The 12,240-nt window shown below is 38.0% G+C and overlaps 1 protein-coding gene across 1 annotated transcript in view; it reads right to left on the reverse strand.

Annotated features, from left to right (window-relative positions):
- Positions 1–609: 609 nt before the first annotated feature.
- Positions 610–12,240, reverse strand: part of LOC6652588 (pikachurin) — a 568,882-nt gene continuing 557,251 nt past the window's right edge. Inside the window, exon 15 of the mRNA XM_015176487.3 lies at positions 610–952. Coding sequence (XP_015031973.3) covers positions 798–952 — 155 coding nt within the window. The 3' untranslated portion in view covers positions 610–797. The remainder of the gene's footprint in view (positions 953–12,240) is intronic.

Raw genomic sequence — 12,240 nt, forward strand, 5'->3', positions numbered from 1 at the left:
TCGGAGATGCTTCCTTCTGCCTGTTACATACATTTTGGCGACTTTAATATACCATTTCACCCTATGGGTGTATGGTATAAAAATGAACTCAAAATGGGAAGTAGCCAAGAATATCGTTGGAATCAAGAGAAGTCATTTCACTTCGTACAACACTGAGAAGAAAATAAAAGTACCGCGAACTGCCTATTCATACAAGTCGAATGTAAATTAACATAAGTATATGAGCAAATACAATTTGAAAATAAATTCGTATGTTTTTTCTGTTACATCAAATGAATAGAGTGTTTATTAGTCGTTAACACCTCATAAATATCCCTTTATTATTTTGGTTTGCATTAAAAGCTGAAGTACTAATGTATTAACTAAGTATTAACTGATAAATTGAAAAATATTTGATTTTCTTTGATTTATTTTGTCGTGTGAGTGATTTCGGAGTTGCCCATATGCAGTAAAGATACATAGTAACCTTCATGGTTGAGTTTGAAAGATTAGTCGATTTTAATATTCTAATATATTATGCCCATATATTTTAAATTTATATTAAATTTATTTGAAACTTTTCAATCCGCATAATGTTGTTTTCAATTTTATTTTCTTATTTTTCATTTAATCTTTCCGATTTTGAAGTAATATTGTTTTTTTTTTTCCAAAAAGGTAATGTACGTTCTATGTTTGCAATTCTATAATATCTTTAAAGCAATATTTTCATCTTTAAATGTCAATATTTTATACAAAACCAAGTTTGGATGAGTACTTGATTCAATGAATTTGATATCAAAAGTTTTTTTTTGCGCTCTTCATAGTAGTCCTGTCTCCACATTATGCATAGACCCCAATGTGTTCGAATCAAAATTTAGCCTGATTTCGCCAGCCAAAACAATTTCCGACATGCAACCTACAATTCCTTTGAAGTATTTCTGATGCGTGAAGTACGAAACATTGGGCATACAACCTGAAAGAAAGAATAGTTATTTATAGATTAATTCAAGTATACAGAAGTCAGAAATTAATTTAACGGATCAAAAATATTTATTCTTTGATTTGTATGTTATAACATACATTAAGTATCTGCCGCTTAAACTATATATTTTTTCTTAAACTATATATCGTTTGTGTAAATTGACGAAAATGGTCACTTAAAACCTCAGACTCCAAGACTTTTCATTGATTGAGTCGGATTCAGGGTAAAATAATTTATTTACATATATGTGTACAGCTAAGACCGCGTAGCTACGCTGCCAGTGGCGCAGAGAAGCGGTGTGCTTATGTATAATTGTTTCTGTATAATTTTTTATGTATAAGCGGGCCGCAAGGGAGAGAGAACGTATCATGTTCACTTGGTGAGAGTGCCGTCGCGCGTGTTGGATATGTCGACTCAGCGCTGTCCAGTCCCATGCATTCATTGGCCAAGTTATACATTGGCCAGTTATACATTGGCCAATGCATGGTACTTTTAATGTTTTAAGAATGTATATTTCTATATATTATAGTTACAAATATTGTAACTAAGTGCTACAACATGTTTGTAATCTTTTTATACATTTTATGTTTATGTCAATAGGTGAACATGCTACATGTCCCCACTTTAGAAAAATAACGTAATTATACGAAGTTATTTTTAAATGTATTTAATTGTGTAAAACTACGGTTTTTTTTTGTTTTGATGATATATATATATTATAAAAGGTTATTGTTTTATTATTATTTTTATAAATTTTTTTTCTTATTGAATTAGTAAAAATGTTGATATATTTAAAGAGAAACAAAAAGAAATTCTTTCTTTTATTTTCTTTCATTTTATTGAATTTTATGTATAATCAAGTACTTATGAGAAAATTAAGATAATTACGAAACAAAAGGTTTTAACCTATCTTTATGAACTTTTTGTTCCATATTTTTCTTATTCTTTAAAATTATATTATTATTGTTTTCTATACTAATGACCTCAAATGGTACTATATAAGAAGATTGTTATTTTGTCTAGTCATTTATAATGGAATTTTTATATTCTGTTCCCATGTCCGTAATGAACGTCTTCATTGGAAGGTACTTCAGAATAAAAGATTCGAATATAGCTTTTGCGACAGTTGCAGTTTTGTTTGCAACAGGAATTGTTACTAAATACTTTGTCAAGTCACATATTAAAGTGATTGCATATTCATTCCCATTTTCCGAACGTGGTAGTGGACCAATTGTGTGTAGTGTAGGTATTCCTTTTTGTTGTTTTTCCAATAATATTGTCTCTTTATTTATTTATGCTTCAATGATGTCCTTGAATTGGATCGTCATGGATTGTAGACAATATAGCTTCTTTTTATACCCTTCCAAAAAGGGTATATTAATTTTGGTCAGAAGTGTGCAACGCATAGAAGGAAGCATCTCCGACCATATAAAGTATATATGTATATTCTTGATCAGTACGACGAGACGAGTTCAAATAGCCATGTCCGTGCTCCGTCTGTCCGTCCGTCCATCCTTCTGGATCAACGCAAACTCCTCCTAGACCGTTAAAGCTACAGAGCTTTGCATGGTGTGTATATTGCAGGGCTTGTATATCTCGGATTTATCCGGATCGGATCACTATATCACATAGCTCCCATGGCAAATGGCAAAGTCACGAACAGTGACTTTTCTCAATAACTTCTGAGCTATTGTCGTGAAATTTAATATTGGTGCGTTTATTACACATATAAACGACTATGCCAAATTTGATCAAGATCGGGTGACTATATCATATAGCTCTCATAGGAATGATCGGTCGGAAACAGTGACTTTTGTCAATAACTTCGTTACTTTTGACGCGATTGCTTTCAAATTAAACATTTGTTAGTTTAACATATCTGTTAATGACTGTGCCAAATTTGATAGAGATCGGGTGACTATATCATATAGCTCCCATGGGAACGATCGGTGGAAAACAGTGACTTTGGTCAATATCTTTTCCATGCTAAGATTGTACGCCGTTCTTTCGCAAACTTTAGCCATTTTAGAAAAAACGCTTTTCCATTTTGAGGGCTATAGGTAAGGAAAGAGTTACAAAAAAAGTTGCAAGGGTATACAAACTTTGACGCGGTCGAAGTTAGCCCCGGCCCTCTGGTTCATTATTTATTTGGGTCACCGGCTTGAGTAGCGCTCCTCCTAATGATTTTAAATTTTTATCGCCCATATTTTTGAAAGTATCTATTGAAATTTATTCAAAGCTCATTTCGCTCGGCGGCACTTTTAGTTGGCTGATTTTAAATACACCGGCTCGCCATTCAAGCCTTTAAAAAAACTGACCTAATTCGAAAAATTCATTGCAGTATAAATCGCTAACATTAATTCTTGCTTCAACTGTTTTTCCATATTTTAATAAACATGTAGAATCTGTTATTCGCAAGGTCACTACTTTTCGTACCTCGTCATTTGAGATGACTTCGTATACGTTGGGCTTAGAAGCTTTTTCAAAACTTTGCTCTGGCAATAGTTCTTGTTTATTTTCTGCGCAGAAATTGTTTTGTCTACTTTGGTGCCTGGTAGTGACTTTCAGGACTTTTTTGTTCATGTCAATTAGATCGGATATTGTTATCCTTGACAAGGCGTCTGCCACAAAATTATCTTTCCCTCTCTACAGTAAAATCAAATTCTTCTAATTCGAGTCGCATGAGAGTTTATTTGAAACTTGGGTTTCCAATAGAAAATAAATAAGTCAAAGGTCTGTGATCAGTTCTAACTGTAAAATATTTGCAATATATATATGGCAGAAAATTTGTCATTACCCAAAATACATTGCTGCTAATTCTTGTTTTGTAGTAATTGTATTGCTTTCACCTTTGTGAATGCAATTGATGCATATGCAACTGGGAGATGGAGTCCATTATAGTTTTGAGTTAAAACTGATCCCCATGCGTTTTTACAAAATAGAACAGAGATGAAAGACGTTATAGGGCTAACGACAAAAGATAGGGTAAAGAATAAATATGAGGGAAAAGGATGGGTAACAGAAAAAGGAAGAAAATGGGGGAGACACTGCTTTGGCAACTTGGGTGGCCGGGATCCTGCGTTACTTCCTCGAGGGAATTGCTTCGCAGGATAGCTGCTCCCTCCTATGCCACTCCAGGTCCAGCCCTGCCACGCTCGGCTAAGCGCAGCTCGCGGATTGTTGACGCGGCGAAACTGTTAACCGCCTCCCACATGCTCTTTCTCGCCATCATCAGATCCACAAGGTTTTCGGCGCATATTTCCACGTTTGCCTCCAGTTCAATACATCGCACACTGGGCTGAATTGCCAAATCAGCCATCTAAAGTCGAAAATTTTGTGGAAGCAAATAATAATTATAATTATGTATATTCAAACTAGAGTCCCTAAATAAGAAAAATCGATGATCGCTTTTATCAAACATGCAACCCTGTCATTCTGATCAAGCTTCAAAGTCAGGTGATTAGTCAGCTGATGCCTGCGACAAAATTGGCGGGAAATTTTTATTCACTTTGAGCGCTTGGCAAATTTACACAAAAGAAAAATAAGATACTGTAAAAAATAGATTTTGGTGGCCAAGGTATGTAGAATGGATAAAACAAAACAATTTGGTGTTCAAATTTATTATATTTTATATATGTGTACGGTTTTGTATTGTCCAAAAAGATAGAAAACTAAACATATGTGTTCGTCTTCTGTGGAGTAAAAACTAACCTTCTGCGTGTTTCTGCCATATGTAATGTATGTGAAAATAAAGTAGAGAGTGTGTATAAAAAGTTAGTAATAATCTTGTTTGCGGCTTTTTGCGGCTCTGGCGGTATTTTGAACTTGTAGATCATGTTCAGTTCTGTCATTCAACGCTGCTGGCGTATGAATGGACAGCGGCCGCAACTCTGCCGTTGTTGCAAACTGGATATTTGGCCAATTGACGGAAATAAATAATAACAATATATATATAAAATTATATTACTATCACTAATACTTAGAAAATATTAAAATTGTTGTACTTTATATGTAGTTGTCACACTTTACTTTGTGATCACGTATACGCACTGCTGCCTTATATGGTCTATTGGGGTAGGCGTGGTCAACTGAACTTCAAACTTTGTTTCAATATTTAGAGTACTATTCTTATCAAAGATACCAAGTTTCAGCTCGATATCTGCGTTATTCGACTTTATGCCACTTATTTGGCAATTCAGCCCAGTGTGCATCGTGCGAAATCAATGATACCGTGCGAAACCCCGAGCAGATTCGCAGCGCGCTTAGCCTGTGCGACGATCTGACCCCTTTGCTATAGCTATCTACGCTCATGGCGCGTGCCCAGATTGGGGCCGCGTATAAAATGATCGACCTGCAGACTGTCATTATCAGCTTCCTGGACTCCTGCTTGGGACCCCTCGTGTTCGGCATGATCCTTGAGAGGGCACGGACGCTCGCGGCTGCTTTTCGTTTACATACGCCAAGTGCTCCCTAAAGCAGAGGCGGGTGTCGATCCATACTCCGAGGTAGCGAATCGTACGCTTTGATTGCACCGTGTTTCCGTCGATTAGGATTGTGGCGGTCTCTACAATCTTTCGGCTACTAATCAGCACCGCTTCGGTTTTTTGGGCTGCCAGGCTCAGGCCCACGGAGCTCATCCAACGCATGATGGTCGCTATGGCAGAGTTCGCCCCATCTTCGGCCTGTCTGATGGTCTTATTCACCACTATGAGGGCCACGTCGTCTGCGTATCCTATTAGTTGGCAACCTGCAGGCACAGCCAGCCTCAGGACGCCGTCGTACATGGCATTCCATAATGTTGGGCATAGGACAGAGGCTTGTGGTACTCCAGCCGAAACATTGTACGATTCGCAGCCCGCATCTGACCTATACACAAGTCGCCTGCCGTGGAAATAGCTCTACACGATGGCGCGCAGGTAGGCAGGAACGCTGAACGACTGAAGGGCATCCAGAATACGCCCCCAGTCCGCCGTGTTGAAAGCATTTTTTACGTCTAGCGTGACGACGAGGGAATATTTCTTCGATCCGCCTTTCCACCTCGAGCCCTTGATCGCCTGCGAGGCCGTGTCTACAACCCTGGCTATTGCGTCTGTGGTGGACAGGGCATTCCGGAAACCGAATTGGTTCGTAGAGAGTCCGCCACCATCCTGAACCGCCTGCTGCAGCCTTGAGCATACGATTGAGTTAACACCTTGCACATAGTGTCGATAAGGCATATCGGCCTGTAGGCAGACACGTCGCTTGGAGGCTTGCCAGGCTTCGGGAGAAGCACCAGTTTCTGGAGCTTCCACCTTGCAGGGAAAGAGCCCTCTTGCAGGCACTTCAGCAAATAATTCTGGTCTCTCTGTCATCGCAATTTGTATGGCGCAGTTTGGGATTCCGTCAGTGCCGGGTGCTTTGCCGTTTTTCAGACTCTTTGCTGCCGCACGTATCTCCTCCAGCCCAATAGGCTCTACTGCGATAGGCCCAATAGCCCAATAGGCTCTACTGCTGCTGATCCGTCGACTCACTATTTCTCTTCCAGTATGCGGGAACAGTTCTGCAACAATGCCTTTAAGCATTTCTGGATCCGTTGGTGGTCGCTGCTTCGAAGCATAAATGCGCTTGACCACGATTTTGTATGCCCTGCCCCATGGGCCATTTTCCGCCGAGTCGCATAGGTCAAGGAACCAGCTCCGCTTGCTCGAGTGGATTGCCTTCTTGAGTGCTTTCCTAGCCGCGCAGAAAGTTTCCCTTAGGATGGGCCAAGTGGGGTCGCCGGTCTTGCTGGCGCGCTGATACCGCCGCCTTGCAGCGAAACAGGATTGCCGCTCTCCGAAGATCGTCCCATTCCACCGGAAGACCGGGCGGTGGGGGCCTGCGTAGGTCCTTCTCATACTAGCGTCGCATGTCGAGAAGACTGCGCTAACCAACCAATTTGCCATATTTTCAGCGTTGATCCACATGCGTGTTTGCTTCCATCTGTGATTATGCAAAATTCTTTTCTAAAATCTGGGTAATAAATTTGGGTGTAATAAATTTGGTTCAACAAGTTTCTTTTTTAGATACTGGAATGTTTTTTCACACTCTGTTGTCCATTCAAATGGGACATTTCTTTTTACATAATTTTGTTATGTGCCGTGAATATTCGGCGAAGTTTTTTATAAAACGTCTTTAGTAATGGCAAAATTCAACGAATCTTTCGCTGTCTGCGTCCGTAGGGACTGGATATTTATTGATGACGTCAAATTTTTTGTCACCTGGTTAGATTCTTTTATCTGTGAACCTGTGACCTAAAAACGTCCCTTCGTGTATAAAAAAATGAACATTTTTCTGGATGTAATTTCAGATTCTACATAGTTTGAAAACATCAAGCTTGCGAAGGTTCAAGGACTGAGAATGCTATTGTCATCATTCTGAACTAGGCGCTATTTTTAAACCAAGTGGTAATCGCGTAAAGCGATATGAACCATTGCTATATTCGTTATATTTCTTGAGTTTTCTCAAGTTCAATTTGGTTGCAACCTGACATTAAATCAAGGCACGAAAAATATTTATCTCGACCCAATTGATCAAGAATATCATCAATTCTGGGGAGGTAAAATTTATCGGACAGCAATTTTTTCATTTATTTGCCGATAGTTAATTGCTAATCGCGATTTTTTTCTTTAGAGCCCGGAAGAGATTTCTTTGGGACTAATAAGAGTGGGCTATTGTAGGGTGAAACAGACGGTTCAACAATATTTTGTTCAATTAGCTTTCCAACTTGATGCTGGTTTCCTCTATTTGGCTATGCGGACATCGATAATTTTTAAGTCTCAATTGTTGCTTATAAAAATTGTTTGTAGTGAATGGTTCGGTTTCAAGTCCGAACACATCGCTTTACTGGCTGCATACTTCTTCAAGTTGTTTTTTAAACAATGTTGGAACATTTTTCTCCAATTCATTAATAACAGACTCTGTTCTACTGTCTTTTGGTTTTTGAACTACCTTGTAGCTAGAAAGTGATTCAAATTTAAAATTATTAATTCGTACTATTTGGCATGTAGCTTATTTAGGAATCGGACAAAAGCATTCTGGGCTGTTAATCGGTCTTGCGACATAAATACCCGGTTTAATTTCCTGATTGGGAATTAAAATGTTTTCTTCTGCTGAAGACAACTCTATTTTGCGTATCACTTGAGATCTTGCTGGTAGACAATTGGCAACTAAATTTTTTCATGAAATCTGGTTCTATTAATCCATCGCAGGGAATTGCGAAATCTGTATGAATTATTTGAAGTTTATATGGAATAATGTATTTGTCTGTTTGGAGTTCAATTGAGGTTAATCCTTTGGATTATATTACTCTTTGTCTTATGCCTCGAATATCTATAACTCTATTGATATGGATGTCATGAAAGACATGAGAATTTTCTTTTATAATTGAAATATCTGCACCTGTACTAATCAAAAAAAGTTTAATTTATTTTTGTTGCAATGTTTTTTAATGATACGAAATTATTGAGACTCAAGTTAACCGTATATATTTTGTTATCTAACCCTGAGTATCTGGAGGTGTTTGGGAGTTTCCCGAAGAAGTAGTTTGTGTAATTCTAACGTTAGAGTTGTAACCTCCATTTTGGATATTATTTCCTCTATTGTTGTTTCAGTTGTTGCTTCTGTTACTACCTCTATTGTTGTTGTTGGAGTTATAGGTATTATTCTGGCCGTTATTGCAATTGTTATTATAATTGTTATAATAACCGCGCCCATTCTCTAACGCAGTAAATATTTATATAATAAGCACGGCCTCTCTGGGCAAACAACACTGAGTTTGGCTTTCCAGTCATTTCAGTACTACATTGTAAGAACTGTAGTGACCAGAATGGGTTATGGTTCATAGTTCTAACTCAACCTAGTTAACATCTAAAAGTCCCGAGGGGTTAGTGGACATAGTCCTTTTTACAGGAACTTCGATTCAGAAGTATAGGCACTAAGGTTGGGGATAAGTCTTTAACATGAGCAGGATCCTCCGAAAGCGTTATGCTTCGTTGCGCTCATTAGTTGTTGAATTGACAAAATGATTAAACCATCAGTGTGATCAGGTTCGAGGATGCGCATTCTTGCTATGCTCGGGTCTAGCTCGTCGGATTGGTCGGGGTTCTTTCTCCCCTTTTCACACTCACTATCATTAATAAATTTAATGCGCGTTAAGAAAACTAAACTAACTACTAAAAGTTAAAGGTGATGTTACTATTATTACTATTGCTAAGGTGCCAATTCACCATGACCTGAAGAAAGAAGACAAACATGAATCTAAATAAAGAATGGGAGAGAACTTAGATGTGATGAGTCTCTCTTCTTTACCCACCCGACCATGACAACTGTTCTAATTCAAAGGTTGTCCCAAAACAATGTAGTTTTATTTCTTTTATGACATCTTATGAAAGTTCAGCAAGGATACTTGACAGACCATATTAGAGTAACTCAATCCATTATTTCGGTTTCGAACATAACTTGGGGTTTTCTTGACTTATTTTCTAACAAGTTTGGCAAAATTTCATATTTTTTTTGACTTCATTCTTTCAAATCCAAAAGTGACTTAAATTACTAACATCTTAAATATAAAAGAAAGAAAAGGATGTGCTAGATCCAACCATATGGAGATATTCCAAATATAATATATATATATATAAATTTTAAAGGATTAACACTTTACTCACGACTTTGGCTTACTTCACAGTTTTTCGTTGCAATCGTTGGGCCCAAGATGACGTTGAATTGGCTGTGGTGTGGTTTTTTTAAAAAAAAATTTTAGATTAATTATTTAAATGACAATGAAATATACTCCATAGGTTACCATACGCTTATCGCTCCATTAGAACAAACAATTAAAGTAGGATTCTTAACTAGAGATTACTTAAATACTATAAAAAAAAAAGGTTAAAGCTCGTAATGAGCAAAAAAAAAATGAACTAAATTTAAATTGTTCGGTTTAAGTCCGTTGCTTAAGGAACGTTAGGTTATGATTGATTCCAATCGAATGACAAAGTGCGAATCTTTATAGATTATGAGAGATACTGACTCAATTTAACACTCTCCTTAACCACCTTGGGGTTTATTTACTTAGGCGATTATTATATTTTTGTTCGGACTACGAGCGACATGTGCGAGGTAGGGTATTTACGTGATTATATGACAACGAATAATTTTTAGCAGCCTAGACAGCTCCCTCTCAAGACGGTGTATGAGGATTTTATGTTTTTGTCTAATTTACGGCCTTCCTTCAGCGCCTTACGTCACCGTATGTGAACCATGGTGCGTTCGTCGCCCTCAAATTTGGAAGCTTCATCCACGAAATTCCGAGGCCTAGGCTTACTCTTAGCGCTAGTACGGATATTCGGCACCTTGTTACGGCTGGGACAGTGAAAACATGAATTTAGTTTACCGGGTCAGGGAATCATAACCTCACATAATTATACAAAAAAAAATATCACCTTTTGACTCTTTCACTTTTAACAAACTAACCGAACGGTTAGGTTTCACACTGTACTGGTCTTCAACTTTTGCACCGATACTGGCTAGATAGCCTGGTAATTAACTTTTTATTTTTTTGGATTGTCCACCACCACGTGGTATTACGACTTGAAATTTCTTTAAGTAAAAATCACTATATAATTTATGCAACTTATCGCTTCGTCAGAACAGAATAGAATAAATTTGAGCTTAAGCACGCGTCTTATGCCAAAGAATTTGCGGACAGAGCTTTCTAACGGGTCTTTTCCCACATGTTGCGACGTGGCGTCTTTTCATTGGGCGATGCGCCTGCATCAGTTAACTGTACTCAAAGCTAAAACTCGACCTTGCAATTAAGTTGACCATGATCATATCTGTGTAACCGTTCTGTTATTTGCTCTTCATGAAAGCGCGGTAGATTTAAAAAAAAAAAAAAAAATCCGGTCACTACACCACAGCTAGTTAAGATACACCAAAACTAGTTAAGAAAGCTTCGAAATAACTTGATTTGAATTGGGATCCGTTGTCGGTAAGAATGACTTCGGGCACGCCAAAAGTGTAAAATATGGTTCTTTCCAAAAATTCACAAATCCTTGGCGCAGTAAATTTCTTAATGGGAATCAAAAAATGAAACTTCGTGTTATGGTCGACGATTACGATGAGTCCGATGTTTCCACTCTTAGTTCTAGGATATGGGCCGAGGAGATCTAAATAAAGTTTTTGAAACGGACGTTCAGAAACTAAAGGTTTTCCCATAGGGGGTTTTAGCATAATATTTGGACGCTTCGTTGAACGACAAATATCACAATTGGAAATATAAGCTCTTATTTGGCTCACCATTTGTGGCCAAAATAAATATCGTTTTAGTTTTTCTACCATTTTCGCCATTCCACAATGAGCTGAACTTGGTAAATCATGGGCCTGTTGCAAGACTTCTGGTACTAGGGCAGATGGAATCCACAGTTTCCATGATGTATCTTCTCGAGACTCTACGACATTGTTAAAAACAGTTCTTTTATAAACGAATCCTTCTATAACCTTTAAATCAGGGAATTTAGCTTGGTTACTTTGAACATGTTCAATCAGTTCTAGATATTCTACTGATTTGAAATGTACCGATTGTATATCTACAATAGAAGTACTCATTTCAAGTTCAGATACCTCTAACTCGTTTTGTCTAGATAGCGCGTCAGCGACTACATTTTCCGGGCCTCGCCTGTGTATTATTTTGCAAGAAAAGGATTGCAACTTCATTGACCATCTTGCGAGTCTACCTGATAGGTCTTTCTGGCGCATTAACCATTGAAGTGAAGCGTGATCTGTGATAACTACAAAATCTTGTCCTTCGATATATGGACGGAATTTTTTAATACCCTTGATCACCGCTAAACATTCTAGTTCAGTTACTGAGTAATTCCGCTGGGCTTTTGATAATTTTTCGGACATATAAGAGATGGGTAACTCGACTCCATCGCGTTCCTGGGCTAAAACGCACCCGATGCCAACAGTGCTTGCGTCGCATAGTAAAATAAATTGTTTTGAAAAGTCTGGAGTCTTGGTGCAGTGGTTAGACGAGTTTTCAAGTCTTCGAAAGCTAAGGAAGCGGAATCGTTCCACTTTAAGGGACCCCTAGACTTCAATAATTCCGTAAGAGGGAAGGAAATGGTAGCGTAATTTTCGACGAATCGACGATACCAGCCGGATAATCCTAAAAATCGTCTTAACTGCTTTACTGTAGTCGGAGTTGGAAATTCTTTAATGGCTTTTATCTTGTCCGTGTCTGTCATTAATTGTCCTTCACG

Source organism: Drosophila willistoni, unplaced genomic scaffold, assembly GCF_018902025.1.
Source record: "Drosophila willistoni isolate 14030-0811.24 unplaced genomic scaffold, UCI_dwil_1.1 Seg171, whole genome shotgun sequence".
Lineage (NCBI taxonomy): Eukaryota > Metazoa > Arthropoda > Insecta > Diptera > Drosophilidae > Drosophila > Drosophila willistoni.